General features: G+C 49.8%; 7 protein-coding genes across 7 annotated transcripts; 6 read left to right on the forward strand and 1 right to left on the reverse strand.

Annotated features, from left to right (window-relative positions):
- Positions 1 to 754: 754 nt before the first annotated feature.
- FIBRA_02058 (uncharacterized protein) lies at positions 755 to 1,903 on the reverse strand (the record flags this gene model as incomplete). The annotated part of the gene is made up of 7 exons (XM_012323925.1): positions 755 to 868; positions 917 to 952; positions 1,002 to 1,203; positions 1,262 to 1,544; positions 1,604 to 1,680; positions 1,729 to 1,823; positions 1,871 to 1,903. 7 exons carry the CDS (start codon positions 1,901 to 1,903, stop codon positions 755 to 757), a joined length of 840 nt encoding a protein of 279 aa, XP_012179315.1.
- Positions 1,904 to 3,749: 1,846 nt separating this feature from the next.
- On the forward strand, positions 3,750 to 5,480 carry FIBRA_02059 (uncharacterized protein; the record flags this gene model as incomplete). The annotated part of the gene is made up of 6 exons (XM_012323926.1): positions 3,750 to 3,848; positions 3,904 to 4,090; positions 4,137 to 4,214; positions 4,267 to 4,506; positions 4,566 to 4,581; positions 4,637 to 5,480. The coding sequence occupies 6 exons, from the start codon at positions 3,750 to 3,752 to the stop codon at positions 5,478 to 5,480; spliced, it is 1,464 nt and encodes a 487-aa protein (XP_012179316.1).
- Positions 5,481 to 6,174: 694 nt separating this feature from the next.
- Positions 6,175 to 10,040, forward strand: FIBRA_02060 (uncharacterized protein; the record flags this gene model as incomplete). Its single annotated transcript, XM_012323927.1, has 9 exons — positions 6,175 to 6,479; positions 6,536 to 7,314; positions 7,371 to 7,631; positions 7,684 to 7,945; positions 8,011 to 8,569; positions 8,627 to 8,903; positions 8,949 to 9,013; positions 9,076 to 9,343; positions 9,400 to 10,040. The coding sequence occupies 9 exons, from the start codon at positions 6,175 to 6,177 to the stop codon at positions 10,038 to 10,040; spliced, it is 3,417 nt and encodes a 1,138-aa protein (XP_012179317.1).
- Positions 10,041 to 10,445: 405 nt separating this feature from the next.
- On the forward strand, positions 10,446 to 13,976 carry FIBRA_02061 (uncharacterized protein; the record flags this gene model as incomplete). Its single annotated transcript, XM_012323928.1, has 10 exons — positions 10,446 to 10,503; positions 10,559 to 10,689; positions 10,751 to 10,929; positions 10,993 to 11,075; positions 11,127 to 11,504; positions 11,887 to 12,104; positions 12,158 to 12,310; positions 12,365 to 13,285; positions 13,333 to 13,405; positions 13,456 to 13,976. The coding sequence occupies 10 exons, from the start codon at positions 10,446 to 10,448 to the stop codon at positions 13,974 to 13,976; spliced, it is 2,715 nt and encodes a 904-aa protein (XP_012179318.1).
- A 173-nt stretch (positions 13,977 to 14,149) lies between these two features.
- FIBRA_02062 (uncharacterized protein) lies at positions 14,150 to 16,211 on the forward strand (the record flags this gene model as incomplete). Its single annotated transcript, XM_012323929.1, has 4 exons — positions 14,150 to 14,565; positions 14,614 to 15,246; positions 15,310 to 16,065; positions 16,124 to 16,211. 4 exons carry the CDS (start codon positions 14,150 to 14,152, stop codon positions 16,209 to 16,211), a joined length of 1,893 nt encoding a protein of 630 aa, XP_012179319.1.
- A 730-nt stretch (positions 16,212 to 16,941) lies between these two features.
- FIBRA_02063 (uncharacterized protein) lies at positions 16,942 to 18,152 on the forward strand (the record flags this gene model as incomplete). The annotated part of the gene is made up of 4 exons (XM_012323930.1): positions 16,942 to 17,328; positions 17,381 to 17,784; positions 17,860 to 18,013; positions 18,075 to 18,152. 4 exons carry the CDS (start codon positions 16,942 to 16,944, stop codon positions 18,150 to 18,152), a joined length of 1,023 nt encoding a protein of 340 aa, XP_012179320.1.
- Positions 18,153 to 18,854: 702 nt separating this feature from the next.
- FIBRA_02064 (uncharacterized protein) lies at positions 18,855 to 21,449 on the forward strand (the record flags this gene model as incomplete). The annotated part of the gene is made up of 8 exons (XM_012323931.1): positions 18,855 to 19,298; positions 19,351 to 19,830; positions 19,887 to 19,953; positions 20,010 to 20,205; positions 20,259 to 20,598; positions 20,653 to 21,093; positions 21,153 to 21,232; positions 21,284 to 21,449. The coding sequence occupies 8 exons, from the start codon at positions 18,855 to 18,857 to the stop codon at positions 21,447 to 21,449; spliced, it is 2,214 nt and encodes a 737-aa protein (XP_012179321.1).
- Between the last annotated feature and the right edge of the window lie 644 nt (positions 21,450 to 22,093).

Consider the following 22,093-nt stretch of genomic DNA (forward strand, 5'->3'; position numbering starts at 1 on the left):
CGTGCGGGTTGGACACGCAGCCGGAATGGGTTATCTTCAATGAATTTGTCCTCACGACGAAGCCATACATCCGTACTGTGACGGATGTCCGCCCAGAGTGGTATGTTGACTCCACGCTGTCTCTATGCTCTGATGACGTTCGTTGATATCCTTGGTGCAGGCTTTTGGAAATGGCGTCAACATATTTTGACTTGAGCGCTCTCCCAGATGGCGAGACGAAGCGCGCTCTGACACGGGCACAAGCGAAGCGCAAGAGAGGCTCAGAAGAGGCTGTCTCCAATGAGAAAAACGTCCGTAAAATAAAGAAGAATAAGGTGTAGGTGTAGATAACGCCATGGCGCTGCACTCGCTGCGGCTTATACTATGTGCTGAGCGGATGTCCGTGATGTAGTTTGCGAGACTAGTTTTCTTATGGTTCTTCGTTGCTTATACTGCATTAGTGTCAGAGTGAATATATTCGCGGGGCCCTTACTAGATTCCATCGAACGTTAGGTGTGACCTGTCTCACTCCGCAAGAACATTTGGCTGAAGACTCGCATCGCACCGAAATCCTCCAACGCACTCAGTGTAATGTGAAAGTTTGAACACTCACTCTACCCTACGTATCTCTGGAATGGGATCCATAGGACGACAAATGGGATAAATCAATAACTGTGTGGGGCACGGTTACTTATCCAGTGTATTATGGGTAGTATTACACATGTCACGACAGACCACTCCTTGCTGTGACCAAAAGTCAACGACACCAAGTTGTTTATTGCGTCTGTGCACCGTAACCTCGAAGGCCCTCGGCAAAAGCCCAGGTTGTGTCGAGCTTTATCTGATCGGAGATGGACACGCCCGTGGCTGTGACCGTAGCAAGTTGGTACTAATGAACATATCAGTATGCGATTGAAGCATCCAGTAGCCATATTACTAGCGATATGGAATACGATGCAGTGAAGCTGTTGCTCTGCCGCATGTACACGATCGCAAAAGCAGTGAGTGAATTCGAGACTTACCTTGTCCAAACTACGTGCATCACGATAGTAGAGCACGCGCATACAGTCATGTAAGAGCTGACGGGCATCTTCTTCAGTGAGCGTATCTTGGTGCCCATCAACCACATCTCGGAGGAGAGGAATGGCGATGTGAGCGCCGTAGCCTGTAGCTATAGAAGGTGCTGAATAGGTAGTTCCCAGGAGATCAACGTATGCCAGAAATCTGGTCCAAAATACTTGCGTTTAGGTGATAACGTACTAGTATATGATCATAAACGCACCGTTTTCCATCTTGTAGACCGCCCACTAGCAGGGCGTTCCAAATAGGATCCATTTTCGAACGCCTTGAGTATAGAACGCGAGAGAGATACTCATGGACCTCCGCAGGACCAAGAGCGTTGGCCTCACCGTCAGACTGGGTGAATTCGTCCGTAATGAGAGCATCAAGGGTGTGCTGTAGGTGTTGGAAATCGGACATGTCGCCTGAGGCACCGATGACAGTGCTTGGGCCAACTGGGTGCAGACGCTGTATGTCCTTGAAACGTGCAAGAGAGCCATATGATGCTAGGGGTCGGCATCAGTAAGTATAGCTTGGATATTGAAGCAAGATCAAAGGAATATACCGAGATTGTCAGCAGCCATCATAATCCCATCCTTGTACTGGATTGCGAGGACACTGGTACCAGTGACAATGGGCTGCCTGAAACAGAATCAGTGGGATACTACGTATAATCAACAGATCACTCACTGTGTACGCTGCACGCCCTCAGTGAAGGTGTTTGTGTGACTGGACGGGCGTTGGTGGATAGGATATGTGTTGTACATGTCATTCTGGTCGTTTCTCTGGGAAACATTGAGTAAATAAAGCAGCACAAGTACATGAATCGTACCGGACGGCCCCAAGCAGATGGAAAATGGTCCATGGCGAAATGAGAGCAGCAGGATGGTAGGTATAATCTGAAGTATGTAGGCCGAGGTGAGGGCCTGCAGTACGCGCGTCGACGCGCTTTACGTAAGCGTGACGCGTCGATAGCGCCTCAAAAGTTTCGACAGCTTGGCCATGGGGGTGATGCTTGGCCGACCTTTTGTACTCGAAATTCATCGAAGCCGTTGAACCAACCATGTACTTTTTTAAGAATTTACTTTGATCCTAATTATAGGACGGCATATCAAAGAGGTGTAGCTTCTCACAGTGAGTACTGGGATCCATGATTTGTGTCATCCTTCAAGTTGCGGTCAACTTATGCAGCTTGTTCTAGTAGGACTCTGGTTCGACTCTTCTCGTGCGCATCAATGTATCCTTTGACTGCACAGATTATGCTGAGCGAATCGTGAGTAATTCGACATCTCGCCGTTGAGTCAATGGACGCGATTTATCACGCACTTCTTTCACCCGTAGCCAAATTGTATGTTATTTCCAATACTGAGAACTGGGAATGAGGAACGTTCGTGCCTTGGTAGCGTCTTCCTTGAAGTCCGATCGGTAAACAAAACGAAGGTCGGGATGCAATGCTATGCATTGTAGTGGATCTCGAGAATCGAGATAGCGTCCACAGAGAACTCATACGTCCCGCAATTAGGGTCCGACACTTTTGGTGACCCTGTCTAACACTGCTACCAGCAGTTTGTACAAGCCCATCGACCAACAGCGGCAACAGCGTATATCATGAACTTGTCTAACGTCAATATGAAGCTGGGCAGAGTGCTGATCAACGAACGGCTAGGTTTTGGTCCCGAGTGTGGACCATAATGATGGGGGCGTACGTAACGGATAGTGATGTGTGATTTACGCCCTCGTTCTCTGCGTGAGTTTATCACTACCGCTCGCAATAACGCTGAATCGGCCTCGAAGTGAGTTGTGCTTCCGTTGTATTCTCTACTCTCGAGGTGCAGTTGACTGCGGTGGCGCATAGCAAGGTTGGATTCACCTCAGTTGATACCAGAGCTCATCGACTTTTGAGATGACATCCTTGGCGACTGTACTAGGAGATAGATAGGGCCATCACCAGTCTGGAGAGCGCACAGCATCACATCATGTATAATTTTCCTGCCAATTTTGACATCGGTGGAGCGGAGACGGCTACGATTGATGAACCCGATCATGAGAAGAGCAAGAGCGCCAGCAAGACTGAGAGTAGTATACGCTCACTGCGATGGGTCTGGTGTTTTTTTATTGACTTGCCCTTAGGCTCTCATGTTCATCCATGTCAAATGCAGAATCTGAAAAGGGGTAGGAAATACGCCTCCAGTACTTATCTTCGGCGGCTGGGTCACGACCAGGCAAAGGCGTCCACTAGAATCTCTGCGCCTGGACCTGGCAGGATCGATCGGGACCGCGTCACGGCGCACAGGCGCCAAACGTTGGAATGCTACTTCCGCCGCTTCCAAGCGAGCCGGATGCTAAGGTTTGCTTCCAACGTTGCATCAGTTTTCTGCATTCCTCTCAGTCCGGTGATGTGCTATGGGAACGGAGACTAGCCACACAAGGTTTGTAAATTCAGTAGTCGTGGTATATTACATCTGGATCTTGCTCTAATCAAGTCGGTAGTAGTAGAAACTACGATGCGCTTCCGGGGCCGCGGATGACATCGCTTCCCCGACATCGCATCGGCGTATGAACCAGGAACCCGGTCATAAGGCGTCTGGCGCTCCTGCTAGGCCTCGCTCGGTTTATCTTCCGGGCACACGCTTGTCGGACGACCTCCTCCTCGCCTCCTCGTCGCTCACTCGTAGGACTCTACAGTAGGACATAAAGTACCCTGGTTCTCCATGCTACTCAGGCTGCTCTTCCTTGTCATTGCTTCGCACCTACTTATTACACAATGTCGCGCCCAGTCACGAGCATTTCAATGGACGTTCGGTAATAATGTATGCAGGGCCTGACCATCGTCGCCTCCAGGCGCATGCTCACAGATTGTTTCAGTTCATCCTTTCTGAGCTGCAGGAGTGCCAGAACATGAGTATCGTGGTTGAATCAATCACGAACAACGCCTCAGAGTTGGGTGTTCCGCCGTATTACCTGATCGCGTTTGAAGCGGGAGGCATTCCTACAACGAGCATGATTGGATCCGAGCCATCTCAGTTAAGGTGGCAGGTTGGTCATCGTAGAGGTGCGTTCCCTATAAAAGTACTTCCTGGGTCCTAACTTGTGTGTAGAATCCGCGTTGATGTTGTCTATGGTTGATTCGAACGGTAGTGCAGGAGGTATCTCACCCACCCTATTTAATGTTACAGGTGCAAGCAGATTACCCCACTACAGAGGATTCTATTGACTGACGTCCTGCAGCCGGTAGTGATACGTCATGCATTCCGCCTGCCCCGTCAAATCCACCACACATTGCATCTAATGTCACTGATTCTCTGACGACATGCGAGCCGTGGGGTTTGACCATCACAAATGGGACACAACCTTATAGCGTTGTACTCGCCGCCCTCGACTCTCCTGTAACCACGAATATCTCGATGGCCCAAGGGTTCAACGTCTTCACCTACATTGATCGAGCTAATCCGAATGGTCAAATCCTTGGTGAGCGTGGGTTTCAATGTTGTCAAAAATGGAGTGTACTAAGTCGCTTCCCAATCTAGCCGCTGTAGTCGACGCGTAAGCATTCCAGAGGTTTTTCTGGTCCACTAAGCTGATTGTCTTGCCACTCAAGCAACGACCGATGGGGTTACGCCACCTCAATCGTAAACACAGTAGGTTCAAGCAACAATGATTGCGTTGGTCTACGATCCTCGGCTTCAACATCAGCTCAGATCGCTGCACAGGCTGCTGCTAGTGCGAAGGCCGCCGCCGAGGCCGCCGAACGCCATCGCAGGGACCTTATCATCGGCATAGTTCTTGGGGTGGGGCTGCCATGTATCATCATGGCTCTCGGGGCTTGGTGGTGGAGGAGACGTAGGAGGTCGTTGCCGACTGGGATCTGGGATGACCAAGACACTATGGCACGAAGCTGGGTCGTGCCCAATCAGGATCCCGCCGAAGTTCCTCAAAGGAAAGAGCCTTACCGATATCTGAAGTCGAATTCGGCAGCCAGCAGCATGACAATGGCTGCCAGGGGTCCGTCAAATATTCCTGTGCTGTCTTTACCTGGTGCAGATGGATACCGACATGTGAGGACATCTTCAACGCCACACGTATCTCCTCCAGCTTCACCTCCGTCGTCTCCTGACCCACCCTCAAAACGCCGCCGAAACAGAGCGGACCCATTGTCGCCAAACTCGACAGCGCCCAGTGCGATGCCACAGCTACCACCTCTGTTATTTTCCGAGCTGAGAGTGCCGGCGCTTGATCACCGACAGCCTCGGGTGGCACTTGAGCGCAGCTACAGCACGCTGAATATCAGTGGATTGGCCTTCGACTCCGATGCGGAACCGGATATTATCATCCAACATCGGGACGGAGGAGTTGTGCAAGAATTGCCGCCGCCCTATCTGGATCGTTCTGGGGCCGGAACTTCTGGGAGCGTGAACATGAACGAAGATCACCGCGAAAGCTGATTGCTTTCTCGTCGGGAAGACGCTGATGTCATGACGTACCTCGCGATTCGGTCCACGCGACTTGACGAATTGGTGTACGGCCCACTGAGGTGTCTGGTGCGCTCGGATGTATACTCATATACGCTGTGACGAACCCTGCATCGCTGTCTATTACATTGAGATGTTTGTATGTGGTTCATCTCTCTCTCATACTTCTCGAGGGCGCTGAGGACTTCTCCCGTCGCAAATTGGACTCTAATATCCTCGTCCTGTGAAATGTAGAATTCCCGATTACTTATGGCTGTGTTGATAGCCTTGTACTTTAAAGTGCAGAAAATATTTTCAGCCTCGTTACATTAATTAACCATTGTTATAGTTGTATGTTATCGCCCATTTGTCAATAGGATAGCGTGAAATTAAGCATTGCCGATCTCCAAAACTTCAGGGCAAGTTTGCCTCCATATGGGAATGGGTCGCGCGCCGAGCACTGTGGCTGGAATCCGGGACGAGGTCGAGTCTGAGTCTCGACGACCAACATCGCCTCCCCGCTGGCCATATTTTGCGACTATCGCACTCGCTTTCGACAATTTGCTTGCGCACGCCCCGTTACATTAGCTATATATCAATTTCAGGCCGTCTTGCGTCACTCTGAGATTCCGGACACATCTGTCCGCGGCCACCTTGTCGTACTCACGCATATCCTGTCTTTCTCGCAATGTCCAGTGGTTCAGATCGCAGCCCCTCTCTCACACCGTCACCAACGTCTCGTTCCTCGTCCCCAGAGTATCCAGTACAACCTGATCACTTTTATGGCTCGGAGAATGCCAATCCACTACCTCCGTCGCCGGACTCGGGGGGCAGAACCTGGCTCGATCCGGCGCAGGATCCTTTAGCCCAGCGCGGCATACCCGTGTTCAAACCGACGATGGAGGAGTTTAGAGACTTCGAGGCGTACTTGAACAGAATCGAATGTTGGGGGATGCGAAGTGGTATTGTGAAAGTCATTCCACCGAAGGAGTGGTTCGTCCTGTAGCCTTATTGTTGTGAGGATGCGTTGAATTGATCGTCCCGCTCAGGACCGATGCATTGCCACCCCTCACTGACCAGCTTGCTCAAGTGAAGCTGAAGAGTCCTATCGAGCAACACATGTTCGGTCGCGGCGGCTTGTTCCGTCAGGAGAACGTCGAGAGGCGGCGCAATTTAAGCATACGAGAATGGGCCGAGCTCTGCGCGAAAGATGAACTACGTGCCCCTGGTGTTGATGATATTGGGCTGCATGCACGCGCGACGAACGGAAGTGTGAAGCCGCGAACGCGCAGGGCGCGTAAGAAGAGGGAGTCGGAGACTGCCGAGCCCGAGCCTGGCACAAGTAGCATCAAGGAGGAGGAAGAGGAAGGCGTGGGCAACCTCATTGGTGACGGCGGGTCAACATCTCTTATTTCCTCGCCACCAAACACTTCTGGTACTTCAGCAATACCTCTGGCGACGGTTGGTGACGCAGAAGGATACCTGAATGCTGCTAGTCCCGCGGGTGGAGAAGAGAATGCAGATAACGGCATTGCCCCTCCTCAGCAGCCCTTCGAGAGCGACGACAAGAACGAAGAGGCCGAAGACGAAAAACCCCGAGTCAAAGGGCGGCGTATACCACAGACTCGCCAAACGAAGGAGGCCAATCTAGCTGAAAGAGCGGTCAAGGATAAAACGTTCTTGGAGACGTTTGATCCACATTCGGACTGGCTTCCTCCTAATACCACATCTTTTGATTATACTCCTGCCTTCTGCAGAGAATTAGAACGACGGTATTGGAGGAATTGTGGACTCGGCAAATCTGCTTGGTATGGTGCCGATCTAGCCGGTGAGTGATAGGTCATAGCTCGCGTTTATCTCCCACTAACATCTAGTCATATCAAGGATCGCTCTTTACGGAGGAGACCACGTCGTGGAATGTGGCTCGTCTACAATCTGCTCTGAGTCGTTTGCTGCCTGCTTCGTCGAAGGGCCTTCCGGGAGTCAATACTCCCTACTTGTACTTTGGCATGTGGCGAGCCACCTTCGCCTGGCACGTGGAGGATATGGATTTATTCAGCATTAACTATGTGCACTTTGGGGCACCGAAATTCTGGTACGCAATGCCTCAAGCCAGGGCAGCTGCGCTTGAGCAGACGATGAGAGGTAATGATCTTCGACGAAGTTACTAGTCAGGGGCTAATCGTCGATGTCCTAGGTTATTTTCCCAAAGATGTCTCAAATTGTGCTCAGTTTTTGAGGCACAAGTCTTTCTTGGCATCGCCGACACTCTTATCGGGTTCATCATGTCGTCCGAACACTCTGGTACAACATGCGGGCGAATTTGTCATAACCTTCCCTATGGGATATCACGCGGGGTTCAATCTTGGCTTCAACTGCGCGGAGAGTGTTAATTTCGCTCTGGATAGTTGGATTGACATTGGACGCAAAGCTAAAGCATGTGGCTGCGTGAATTTCAGGTAAGATATATGTGCTCTGGACTGACGTCGATTACTCGAGCTTATCATAACTTTTCTCTTGCAAGTGTGCGAATCGATGTTGATCAGCTTTTGCGGGATAGAGAGGCTGAGCGAGCTCAGATTGAGAATAGCCAGTCTCGCCGACCTCGTCCAGATTCCAAGGCGAGCAAGAGTGGGAAGCCGAGCTCTTCTCGAAAGCGGAAAGCCATAGGCGATGACAGTCCGATCAGACCGAAGAAAAAGAGACCCTCAGGATCTACCTTAGATGAAAGTGGACCTTCGACTTCGTCCCCTAAGCAGTCAAAATCCAGTCCTCCGAAAGTGATTCTGAAGCTTGGACCGAAGCCGAAAGAGCCTGAGGCGTTCCCATGTTGCTTGTGTGTGTGTATGAGCCAGGAGACGCTGCTACGAGTGCACGATCCTCCAGCATGGCGATTGCAAAATGACAGTCCAGGGGCAAGTCTCAAGCGTACTGTCTGGATGGCGCACGAGAATTGTGCCAACGTCATTCCAGAGACCTGGGTGGATGAGATTGAGACTGCTGGAGATGAAGCTGACGGTGCGAGAGTGAAGGAACGCGTGGTGTTTGGTGTAGACGCGATCGTCAAGGACCGCTGGAATCTGGTGAGTTAAGTTTGGTTTATATGCAAATTGAAACATCATCCCGATTATTGTGTCCAGAAATGCACCGCCTGTACGAAACCGCGACATAAGGCCCATGGCGCTCCTATACAGTGTACCAAGGGTAGATGCCCTAAGGCCTTTCATGTCTCTTGTGCGCGAGATGGGAGCGACAACAACATTGTGTACAAGGTGCTTCGGGAAGTGGAGAAGGAGGTCGTTCTTCTTGATCCTCATGCGACTACACCAGCAGGACAACTTCTGGAAGAGAAATTGCCTGCTGTAGTTGGCGATTCTATTACAGACAGTTCTACTACCAACCCAATGGAGGTGGAAAGTACGGCATGCATGAGATCTAATGATGGTCCTTCTGATGCTGTAGCGCCCCGAGTCCTGAAACTCATCAGGAAGATAGAAGTCCAAGTATTATGTTCCCAGCATAACCCTGTAAGTTCTTCAAGATCTGGTGCATCATACCCATTTCATGGTTTCTGACTGATCCATCCTAGGCTGTCGCAGATGCCAAGCGCGCAGTAAAACAGGACAAGATCCGCAACGATCTGCTATCGCTTCCCCCTATGTCGCGAATCAAGCTACGCGTCAGTGCTGGTGTATTCGAGGTCTCACTTGTGCGTGTCATCGAGGAATCGTGTGCCGTTGAGGTTCTATGGGACCGTGGTCTGAAGAGAGAATTCAAGTGGGGCAGCGTGGTGTTTGGCAATACTGAGGGATTGGCTGTTGGCCAGAAACCTACTGAGCCTGCAGCAGAACCCGAACGTGAGTTCACATTGCGTGCTCTGTTGATTTGTTCTAACACTATTTCTATGCTGCAGGGCTTGCACCGCCGCTGGCGCCACCTAAAACTGCATTCTGCTCGCCAACTCCTGCAGCCAATTCACGCACGCCTGTTGGTACGGTGCTAAATACAACAGCAACCACAGCACCATCAGCATCAGCATCGACATCTTCGGTTGCTCAGCGCCCCTATACGCCTTCGCAGTACTCTCAGACTCCAACATACCAATATAGCGCGGCAAATTGGAGGTATCATTACAACCAGGCAAATCCTCAGTTTAACGCATCTGGGTACTCGGCACACAATTATCCGTACGGCAACCAATCTGTATATCCAAACGCCACACCATACTCTGCATATGGTTATAGTTACCAGTCGCAGGCGCAAAATAGTCGCGAGCTACAATGGCAGCAGCCGTACGTGGGTCCCAAAGCAGGTGCGCCTGCGGACACGGCAGGTACATCCAATGCCCTTGCGACGCAAACCGTTCCTTACTATGGGGCATACCCTCATGGGCCGGCTCAGACCATTCCTGGCGGTGCCGGGCAACCATGGCCTTCTCCGTACTATAAGCCGCAAAGGACAGTGCTCAACACACCCTCTGTACCAGCCTCATCCAACTCGTCCGCACCCCCTGCATCCTCCACGCCACTACCTCAAACAGTGGACTCTTCATGATTTGACAGGACGTGTCTGGGGTAATAATAGTAGAATCAATGTCTGGATTACTCTCGTCGACCCTTCTGCTATACGATGTGCGTGTATTCTTATTGCATCCCATAATTGTAACAAGAGGCTTGTTCCATACGATAAAACGTATGATAAATAGGCATCAGCGCTTTCGATTGAGTTCATCCCGGGCATAACAGAAGAACCTTCTTTCGAAGTGTTTAGAAGGCTACTTCCTCGAAAATGAGTAACTAGTGTCTGCCTGATCGACTTAAATTAGCGTGGCACTCACTGGTACTTAGTGGCACGTGCCCATGTACGCGTCCGACGCGTTCGCGTTACTATCCCAAAGTGTCTGTGGCCCAGGGCCAAAAGCTTGCCCACTACCGGGCTCAAAATCTTCGCGACGTTTGCATGTGGGTGCTCGCTGGTCCCTTCGATGATGCCTGCCTAGAAGAGCCCCAGGCACATCGTAAGTACCCTGTCAGCCGTAACCAACTGTTTCTCATTCGCCCTGACCACTTTAGGGTCCAAACTTCTGAAAGCGGGTAAAACTTATATAGTAGGGCGGAAGGACCAACCTCTCGTTCTCGGACACAAGAAGATATCCAGAGAACACGCCAAATTTGTTGTAGCAGAGTGCTCGATTGAGGACGCGGTACGTGGCTCGAGTGGTCGATTAGCTAAGTTTGAAACTGAAGACCATACTACTATACTAGACGAATCCAGCTTTTATCCCCAGCCTCACTCTCGAGTTCTTCAAGTCAGAATCTAAGAAAACCATCTCTCGACACATGATTCGCGTTGGGAAGGACGACCCATATGTTATCAATCCAGGAGAAGTAGCGGATCTCCAGCATGGGGATGTCGTGCATATGGTGACAGGTGTCACAGTAACGTCAGTCCGTGATTTGCCCCATTTATTGTTATTTGACTGAATGCATGTTCACTCACGTCTCAGAGTCCAATGGGTTAAGGTCTGTTGTTATAGACCGCCTTCTCCTGCAATGCCATCCTTCTCCCTCCAGGATTGCTCGGAACTAGGTGGGCGTCGTTATAATGGACCCTTGTACTTTCCTCGTTGACATAGAACAGGAATATGTATGACTCCTGCTCATCGGCCCGACGTTACCCATCACCTTACCCCAACGTATTCGCTCACACCTGATTTAGCGGCCTCGCTAGTCGCTGTCGCATGCATTGTTAGACCTGAATGGTTGACTGAAGTGATCCGTCTGGGCTCGTCCACTAATGCAGCGCCATCTGCTCTTGAAGAGTCTTTTTCCTTACCACCCACTCACAAATTCTACCCCTCGTTCTCACCTTCCCTCCCAATCTCCCTGAGAACTTTCGGAAAGTGGGGACAAAATGAGGCACGGGTGGCTCTATTCCGTGGCTTTCGATTCATCTTCGTTGTTGAGAAGGGAAGAGAAATCCAAGAAGCAATGAGAGCGCTTGTCAAACAAAGTGAAGGTGAATATGAATGCTTTTCTATAGGAGGGGGTGAGAGAAGTATGCATTCTGTTCTGGCAAAAGGAAAAGGAAAGGGGAAGACTTTGGTGATTATTGCAGATAAGAGTGCCATTCAGCCGGTAGCGGGGGACGATGGGTGGCAGGCAATAATCGATGACGCTTCCAAGTAAGAGTGGTTTTCATTTGCAGTCAGCCCTGTCGCCTGAACCTAGGTCCTGCTCTTAGGTTTGATTTGCGCATTACATCGAGGGAGCGACTAATAGAAGCCATAGTCAACGCGGACGTATCCAGCCTCGAGCTCGAGGCTCATAGCCAGGAAGATCATGGCAAGTTATAGACTTCCTCTGGCTTGTGATCTGCATACTCATAACCAACTGTGCAGGGTCACAAGTTGGACATGAGTCTTCGCCTTTACCCGATGTTGTGCCCAACACCCACCCGGACGAGCCATCGATTCCTCCTGTACTAGCCGAGAATGCACCGAGGAGAAACCTTCCGCGAAGAGCGATCTCCCGTACATCGTCCCTTGCACCCTCTCCCCCACCGGCTATAGTCGAAGAAGTCGTTACCGCCGAGGACCCGCAACATAAGCCTCGTCGAGTGCGTGTATATTTCAAACCTACCCGAAAACGTTATTGTTGATCTTGCACCAGATCCTGGTTCGCAGGGCTGGAAAACCAAAAACCCCTATCATAGGCATTGACGATCCGTCAGTTGACGACTTTGATGGTGAATTGCTCCTTAGCCAAGCAATACAAGATGTCGCTCCATCGCCTATGGAACCCTCGGTGAAATTTGATGCTCTTGTAAGATTTGCATTTTCTGTGACATGAAGGTATTGGTCGAATCATGCTGTACAGACTCAGACTTCAGCGCCTCCGAGGTCTCGTTTGAAGCGTCGCGCTGGCACATCACAAACCACCCCGAGCAACCATTATGGCCTAACCATTGAATCTCTAGAACCAGGCATGAGCGAACCGCCGCTGAAAAAATTCAAATCATTGTTCGAGGAAAGCGATCCGGAGAGGATCATACAATCTGATAGCGCGATGGAATTTGGCACTTATTCTTCGCAGCCTGCTCAGAGCCTGACACAGAGCGAGACAGGTATGACGCAGGCCGCTTCTAGGTCACGCGTCGCTGAGGTTGTCCTGTTGGCTCCACTGGCTGAAGAGGAGGAAGAGAGTATGAGTGGATTAGGGATTGAACCTGGTACCTCCTCGACCACACAGGAACGGATGTTGAAGAGGAAGATCCAAGACGTTGGCGAAGATGCTGTGATGGAGGAGGCACCAGGAAGAGTCAAGCGACGCGCCGTGGAGAATGTGAATGCGATTGAGTCAGAGATAGTGCGAGCTGTTCCTAAGCCCTCCACCAACCTAGCCTCCAAACCTTCTTCTAAAACTGCTGCTAAACCTCCGTCAAAGGTGCTGCAGAGTCAAAAGAGTCAGAAGCCATCAAGCACTGCTCTAAGCAAACCAGATGTCGACGAGGCGTTTTTGAGGGCCGTTGCCACTACGAAGCGCGGGAAAAAAGCAGAAGATTCATTTGACAGGGAATTTAATAACTTGCGTATCTCCAAGCCTGAATTGAATAAGGATCAGCAGCAAAAAGAGTGGGCGGTCTTGGATGACTTTGGTGATGAAAAAAATCTGAGAGGAAATTTCATGGTAATTGTGGAGATGGATGTATACAAAAAGGAGGATGGCCGGCAAGGGTTAAAGCTGGGCCAGGGAAGGATTGATTGGGAAGGAAGGCGGGATTTCAAGAAGTTCAAGCGGGTACGTCAACGCATTCCATTTATGAGTTGATGCTCACCTGCCGATAGAAATCGCCTCTCGATAGAAGACTGCCTGTTGAACTAATCGTTGAAGACGATAAAGACTATGGTGTAGGATCTCGTGAGTCGCTCTGAAGTTGAAGTTATGCTTTATTAAGACATGGACGTTAGAATACTGGAAGGACTCGACACAAGTGCAATCACAGCCTGACATCAACGTAGCAGAACGTCCTCAGGTTCGAAAGCAGCAAGTTAAATCTGAAACTCAAATACAGCGCAAGGGGAAAAGGAGAGCGTCCCCGAAAGCCTCTGATAGTGATGAGGATGATTCATCTCTAACGGCGAAGACGACACAAACTCGAACAGCATCGAGCCAGACACAAAAAAGACAAACAAGGCAAACAGGACGAAAGGACACACAAGCACTTTTTATCGATTCCGAGGACGACGGGCAGGAATTGGGTGCGGATTTGCCGTTGTCCGATGGCGATGCGTTTCCGGGTGCGAGTCAGGATGGTGAATTTGACGATGGCCTTACGTTACGCTCTACCGGAAGGACACAGGGCACAAGTGCTCGCCGCGACCCCACTCAAGCTTCGAAGAAAGCACCAATTCCTATTGTGGATGACGATTCCGATGATGGGACAACATTTAAAGGGTTTGGCGCGAAGAGGAGTGGAAGGAAGAAGTGACATACTTGATCAGGAGTTGAAAGAGACACTGTCCTGTTGTAAGCTCATTGGACTATGCTACTACCTACTTGGATGTGTTCAACTTGTTCGTCTATACTATACAAAATCAGCCTAATCCAGAGTTCCAACTTTCTCCTGACCACGTGAAGGTACGGAGATCGAAGTTTGCCAATATGGGAAGTGATGGTGGCGGAAACAACTCTCCCCCTCTTCATCGCCGCATTGATTGCTGGCAAGGTTCGCTCCCGGTTGCTCGGTTGTCAGGTCTCGTGCTAATACTCATGGCTTTCCTCCTACGGCGCCGAAACATCGTCAGGATATTCCTACTGGTCGCTGTCTTCTTGTTCATTCGATTCATCGTTCTTTCTTCGTCTCCGGCGTCCAAGATCTCTTCGTATTATGACTTTGATTCCCAAGAGATCCGTAAACAGAATGTTCTCGATCTTGTTGCGGGTTCGGACAAATTTTTAGATGCACGAAGACACAAGTTTCTACAGGTGCGAATGGGTAGAGACAAAAAGGAGGATCTTTTCCATGACACTATCCGAGACGGTGTATTGGATTTTTGGGAGAGGTTCCAGAAGCCATAGTAAGTATGCCCATATCTTGACTCTGCCTGTCACTACAATTTTTACAGCGTGATTGCTCATGACACAGCTCCTATGGACGAGCAATCTGTCATCTCGTCCATTGAGCAGCTCTTGACCTTGAACGGCTGGGTCGCTGCCCTTTGTCCAACTCTCAGTCGTCCATTTGGCCAGAACAAGTACGAAGATGCATATGAAGATCTCGCCAGGCAAGACCATTTGTACTACATTGGCATGGTAATCCACTCCGCAGACCATTTTTTAGTAGACCAGCTGGCCGTCATCGTCCAGTTAGCCCGGCGATTAGGCAATTCGAACATATTCGTGTCCATGCTAGACTACGACTCTACAGATTCGACCGAGACGCTCACCGACCTTTGCGAAGCAGTTCTTACTCTCCTGGGTGTTCCATTCCGAATACGGAGAGTCCCCGGAATGACTACCGATCCCGTCGCGGCTTACTACCCCCTAGAGGAGGCATATACCAGGAATTTAGTTCTCGAGCCTCTTCATGAATTGTACGAAAAACGCAAAATTACGTTTCATCGAGTTGTATGGCTCAAGGGATTTACTTGCCCTAACGATATCCTGGAAACAATTAAGCTAAGCGTTTCCAATGAGGCTGCTATGGTATGTGGAATGGACTGGGCCGAACATAACGGGTTCTTCATCTTCTCGGATCGGTGGGTTTTTCCTTGCCACACTTTACGGCTTGACTGAATACTCACGAGGATTCAAATACGCAGGTGGCGAACTCGGGATATCAATGGTGACCAATTTCGCCAATCTAAATCATCTTCAATCTCCACCTCTCCTCTTACTTCCGTTCCTCCTCGCGATGTCACCGGTGCGCAACGCTATACGCAACATCTCCCGTTCCAAGTCTTCTGCTGTGAGTCCGGGACACACGTCGTAGATCCTTCTCAGTCATATTATGTCGGAATCGCATATCGAGCGGGCACACATTTCCACAATGCAAGTACCCCTGCCGATGCTCCAGTACGGCATCCAGACGATAAGTGTTTGGACAGTGCTCAAGCGTGGTTTTGCAGGGATCTATGGGTGTCGAAGGCGAGACAGGAGCTTCGTGCTTATGACTCAGATATAGAAAGTGAGGAAAATGGGTCTAGACAAAACACTGCAGAAAGACGTGATGTCGAGAACCCAAAAGAGCCCCTTGTTCCACGTCAAAGGGTCAAAGAGGATTCGGATGCTGACGCAGGATCAGACTATGATGCTTCTGACCCTGAGCTTGCGGAACCGCCCCCGCCGGTGATCCAGGACCCAATTGATCTTACTATACCCAACTCCGTCTTCCTGCCAGCGCGAATTATGGTCAATCCACGCTGCGTTACTACGTATGCTGGAGTCAAGCATACACAACTTGCGCTTGATTTATTTGGCCCTCCGGATCGCGAAGACCGTGACGGAGAAGTGAGAGGAAAAGACGTACTCGAGAAGTGGGATAGTGCCCCAGAGACATTCGTCTGCCAGGAGCAACAGTGAGTTCTATTCTTGTTAATGTGCTGTAAGTTCATCTGTGTTTACTCCATTCTACAGACGTACGGGTGGAAGACGAGCATCGAAGACACAGAGACGACTTGGGTTCTCTATTCACCAGGAGCTGGAGGAAACATTATCTCGATAGAAAGCTAATATATTCAGTAATTAATCTTATTCCATGAGCACGGGACAATGATTACGGTCATGAACTTGCGGGTATGGCGTCCCGACTCTGTTCATTTATTTATCAAAGATATTGCCACCACTATTTGACCGGGACGATTTTTGTGCAAGTCGTGCCCATCGAGTCGACGTTAGCGTAGTTCTAGGTTTGCTCTACGAAATTCTCTTTAGCTAATGCATGAGTCCAGACATCGCGTACGTGACGATCACATCTCAGTACTTGGCCTAGCCAGGCTCCTATATGAGCATGTTATGCATATGTTTGTCGCGATGGCATCATGATGGCGAGCCAGCTGTACTACTAGGTTGGATTCGAGTCGTTGGAGTCAAAGTGGGACGCGAAGCACACACAACAGAGAATTTACGCTTGAAATGTGATGGAAAGACTTGAAGATATCAACATTGAATTTCCTTTGAAAATGTCATGAATCATATTCCCTGGAAATTGGCACAAAAACCTCCTTGTTTGTTTTTGGCAGTTTTGAAGGATATCCTTTAAGTATTTCCTGATCATATTAATTATATCTTTGAGTATTTTCATAAAGAAAGTAGTATGTATGACCAATTTTAGGGCATGAGTCACCGTGACGGTCTCTTGCAGTTTAGTAACGCCCGGCTCAGACTAGCGAAGAACATCACAGCATCAGCACCAGTGAACTCGAGATTTCTATCTCTTTTATTGCTAGCCTGACATGAACCAGGGTCGAAGGTACATCCCTCGGCTGCTGACTTTGGCCGACCTCTCTACCCACCAAATCAACCGGCTTGTTGCGCATGCATACCATCTCAAGCAAGTGTCTCGCCCATGGGTCAGTCCTCGTTTCAGCGAACAGCCGCGAAGGCCAGGGGTTTCGCCTACTCTCCTCAATAAAACTATCGCTCTCCTGTTCTCGAAGCGTAGCACTCGCACTCGCATATCCGCTGAGACCTCGGCTGTCCTTCTTGGTGGGCGTGCACTCTTCTTAGGAAATGACGACATTCAACTGGGCGTGAATGAGAGTCTTCGAGACACGGCGCGGGTGATCAGTGGAATGTGCCAGGGAATTTTTGCGCGTGTTGGAGACCATTCGGAGATCGAGGTACGTTATGCATCCATTCGTAAATGTGTATCAATAATTCTATGGTGTGCAGGAATTGGCCCTTCATTCAATAGTCCCGGTCATAAATGCCCTCTCGTCTCTCTGGCATCCTACTCAAGTCCTTGCGGATTTACTGACCCTGCACGAGAATGCGTTCTTCACCTCAATTCACCCAGACCCCATGATGTCCCCCGACCTTGTGCAGAAGTTGCGCCCTCTGCGTCCTTTGACGGTTGCATATGTTGGAGATTCTGCCAACGTATTGCATGATATGCTGGTAACGTATCCTCGGTTGGGTCACCAACTGCGCATCGCCAGCCCGGAAAATGAGCGATATCGAGCTCCGAAACCTGTTTGGGATAGGGTTTTAGAACTCGGGTGCGACAAGAATATTCTATGGACAAAAGACCCTCTTGAAGCGGTGAAAGGCGCGGATTTGGTTGTCACTGACACCTGGTGAGTGTAATCCTCGTCAGATGTCGTGGTCCAACGAGACAGGATTCCTTTTAATAAATCTGAAATCTATCGTAGGATTTCTATGGGTCAGGAGGCTGAGAAAGAACAGCGTATCAAGGATTTTCAAGGGTATCAAATAACGGAGCAGCTCTGCCGGGAGGGAGGGGCGAATAGCGACTGGAAATTCATGCACTGTCTTCCTCGGAAGTCTCATGAGGTCGACGATGAGGTATGATATTGACACAGCTGAGCTCTCCCCACACTCGATCGTGCTAACTTTTATGTACTAGGTCTTCTATGGCCCTCGATCATTAGTATTCGAAGAATCTGACAATAGGAAGTGGACCATCATGGCTCTATTTGAGTAGGGACTGCTGTCGTATTGTTCTGTTCAGTGGTGGCTGATGCCTGCTCTGTTAGCCTTATATTTGGGAGACACTGTCTACCCCGACGAGAGCCGTCTCTAACGGAGCTTCATAGCGTTACAAAGAGTTCCCTGATGGGTACACTGAAAAACTTTACATGATACCTCAAAGAACGCACCAACACCCGGTCCAGCTTACTACCACGGTGGCGGTTATAGTTCCTAGTTCATCGTACTCATTTTAGAATAGATTTAAGTAATTGGACTAGGTTCCACATATCCTGCCATTAATGAGCAGGTTTATTGGTCTGGCGAGTGATATCTGCCGTCTGGTTGCGTGCTAGCCTAACGAGCCTGGCGAGAAGGATTCTTGCGCTGAAAACGGGAGCCAATGAAAGTGCAATGAAATGTTGGGCGCTTTTCCGTGGGGAACGGGGCCAGAGTGAGGCACGTGTGTAGGTGACGTCATTGTTGGACTGGGATAATGTGTGGACAAGTCCTGATGCGAGCGGGCGTACTAGGTCATCTTCCTATGCTGTCCGAATTTACGTCTCACCCGGGTTGAATACAACCTCCAGCTTGTCGTCGCCCATTTAGTCTGTCCCACTTCTTTCCTCCTGACCTTGGTTTCTCCTTCCCATTGTCTCCGGCCTATATCTACTGGGCTCTCCTCTGCATCACCACCCAATCTTTCACGCCTTCAGCCATGTCCGACGTGAAACGCGACGTCCGCAACTCTATCCTCTTCGAATGCGCATGGGAGGTCGCCAACAAGGTTGGCGGGATCTACACCGTCATCAAGACCAAGGTTCCCGTCACCGTCTCTGAATATGGTGACAGATACTGTCTTATTGGACCTCTCAGCTACAAAACCGCCCCCATGGAAGTCGAGGCCCAAGAACCCTCCGATCCCCACATCGCCAGCACTCTCGAGTCGATGCGCAGTGCCGGTGTCAAAGTTCTCTACGGTCGATGGCTCATCGAGGGTGCTCCCCATGTCTTGCTCTTTGACACTGGCAGCCAGTATTCTAGGCTGGACGAATGGAAGGGGGATCTCTGGAACCTCGCCGGCATCCCGACACCTCCGAACGATCATGAGACCAACGAGACGATCGTCTTTGGCTATATAGTCGCTTGGTTCCTGGGCGAGGTATCGTCGTATCTCTGCGCATCAGTTACTCCGCTGAACCTGTCCGATCTAGTACGTTGCGCGACAACTGGATACTGCTGTTGTCGCCCATTTCCACGAATGGCAGGCCGGCCTCGCCATTCCCCTTTGCCGCAAACGCCATGTCGATATTACTACCGTTTTCACTACGCACGCCACTCTCCTGGGTCGTTATCTTTGTGCCGGTAGCGTCGATTTCTACAACAACCTTCAGTACTTCGACGTTGACCACGAAGCTGGCAAGCGTGGAATCTATCACAGGTACTGCATCGAACGTTCTGCAACACATTGCGCCGACGTCTTTACGACTGTTTCTCATATAACGGCTTATGAATCGGAACATCTCCTCAAGCGAAAGCCCGACGGCGTCCTTCCCAATGGGCTAAACGTTGTCAAATTTCAAGCTATGCACGAATTCCAAAATTTGCACGCAACAGCTAAGGCGAAAATCCACGATTTTGTTCGAGGCCATTTCTACGGGCATTCCGATTTCAACCTTGATGACACTTTATACGTATGTACATTTGTTGATTGTAGAGGTTCCTTTTTGGCTTATGTTCCCGGCATCAGATGTTCACTGCTGGGCGATATGAATACCGCAACAAGGGTGTGGACATGTTCATTGAGGCACTAGCTCGTACGTCATTTCACCATAGACTGTATTGCCTCACATATCTCATAAACTCTGAGCAGGCCTCAACTACCGCTTACAGAAATCCGGCTCGAAAACGACTGTGATTGCCTTCATTATCATGCCCGCTTCTACCCATTCATACACGATCGACGCCCTGAAAGGCCAAGCGGTCACCAAACAGCTACGTGATACAGTGACTGAGATTCAGAACAGAATTGGTGCTCGGCTATTTGAACATGCTATACGCTCTAACGGGTATGTTTGATTGAAAACGAGTGTACTCTATCTCACCGTTTCCGATTTGCTAGAGAACACGGTACCCTACCCACTCCAGACGACCTTTTATCCGAGGAAGATAAGGTTCTTCTTAAACGACGCATCTTCGCCCTGAAACGCAACGCGCTGCCCCCAGTGACAACACACAACATGGCAGATGACGTGGCTGATCCGATTCTGAACCAGATTCGACGTGTTGAGCTCTTCAATTCCGGGTCCGATCGTGTCAAGGTTATCTTTCACCCCGATTTCTTGAATTCGAACAACCCTATACTGGGACTTGACTACGAGGAATTTGTGCGCGGATGCCATCTTGGCGTCTTTCCAAGTTATTATGAGCCTTGGGGGTATACACCCGCGGAGTGCACGGTGGTACGCCTCAAACGTGTGAAGCGAAGGGATGCACTGACACTTTCGATGTATTAGATGGGAATTCCGTCTGTAACTACGAATCTCTCCGGTTTCGGGTGCTTTATGCAAGACTTGATCGAAAGACCACAGGATGAGGGTTGCTATATCGTCGATCGTCGTTCACAGTCCGTGGAGGATTCCGTGAGCCAGCTTACTGACCACATGTTCGCTTTCGCGCAAAAGACAAGACGGCAACGCATCAATCAGCGAAACCGAGTGGAGCGATTGAGCCCATTGCTGGATTGGAAGAACTTGGGGATTGAATACTCGAAGGCTAGGCAATTGGCATTGAGGAGGGCATATCCTGATGCGTTCTACGGGGTGGGAGGGGAGGGAGAAGAGGAGGAATTCGATTTTGGCATGGAGCGAATGATGCCCAACTCGGTTCCAGCTAGTCCGCGCTTTAGAATGTCCGGGATCGCAACGCCTGGAGACATTGGGACGCTCACCGAAGAGGTAGGTTGTCGATTTGTTTATGCTGTTTTCGGACCTAAATGCCTTCTGAGGTGCGTTAGATGCAAGCACTGGGTACAAGTGACTATCGTGGACACCAGTGGCCGACACAAGCGGATGACGAAGACGAGGGATATCCATTGTATGACCTACTTTATCCTTTTGGCCTGGCTGAAGCTGACTTTGGCGTTAGTCCCCTCGTAATGAAGGTCCGGTCGCGCGCAAGTTCGGTCATGTCTGGGGCGAGCACGCCTGGCGGCGGCAAGTCGAACAGTCTGAGTGAAGGTGATTTACGCAAGGCAGATGCTGCATTGAGTCATGTTGGCGAGATTGTGAATGGTCTTAATGGTAGACACTGAAAGGTATTCTGAAGCAATGATTTCTTGAGCTTGTAAAAATACATGGAATAATGCCTGAAATTGAGGGTTGCTGGCTAATGACTTTGACAGCTTTTGGTGTGTTGCTTAGTGATGATGGTCAAGAAACAGGTGAAAGAATGTTCAAGGTAGTACCATTATTTCAGTAAACACAAGACATGCCATTGCTTTGCTCCAGAGGTATTGGTGTTAGATGGCAAAGGGAAAGTGATGTAGTTAAACTTGGATTGTGCCAGGGCCTGGTGCTAAACCTTGTGTGGAGTTAAGATGGTTGTGTTGGTCTGATATAATAGTTATATGGCCTCTATATACAAACTATTTTGGAGAGTTCCTTACATGGTTTAGAATGGTTCCATATTTTTATCACTGTGCTAATTATTCTTATACTGAGTTCACAATACAAATTTTCAGTAAAATTACACTAAGTGTTAAGGGACCTGGTGTTAAGGGACCTGGATTGAGGGAGGATCAGTAGTTCCACTGAAGTGACTGTGCATCCTAAGACTGACACTTAAGTCCTAGGCTGGGGACTTAAACCAAAGTTAAGTTTGATTTGGCTGAGCTTCCCTAGCTGGGGAAGTTTGAGAGCACAAACTGTTACTGTTACAGTCTTATAGGGGGGGGGG

The sequence above is a fragment of the Fibroporia radiculosa genome (assembly GCF_000313525.1).
Source record: "Fibroporia radiculosa TFFH 294 genomic supercontigs, scaffold1070, whole genome shotgun sequence".
Lineage (NCBI taxonomy): Eukaryota > Fungi > Basidiomycota > Agaricomycetes > Polyporales > Fibroporiaceae > Fibroporia > Fibroporia radiculosa.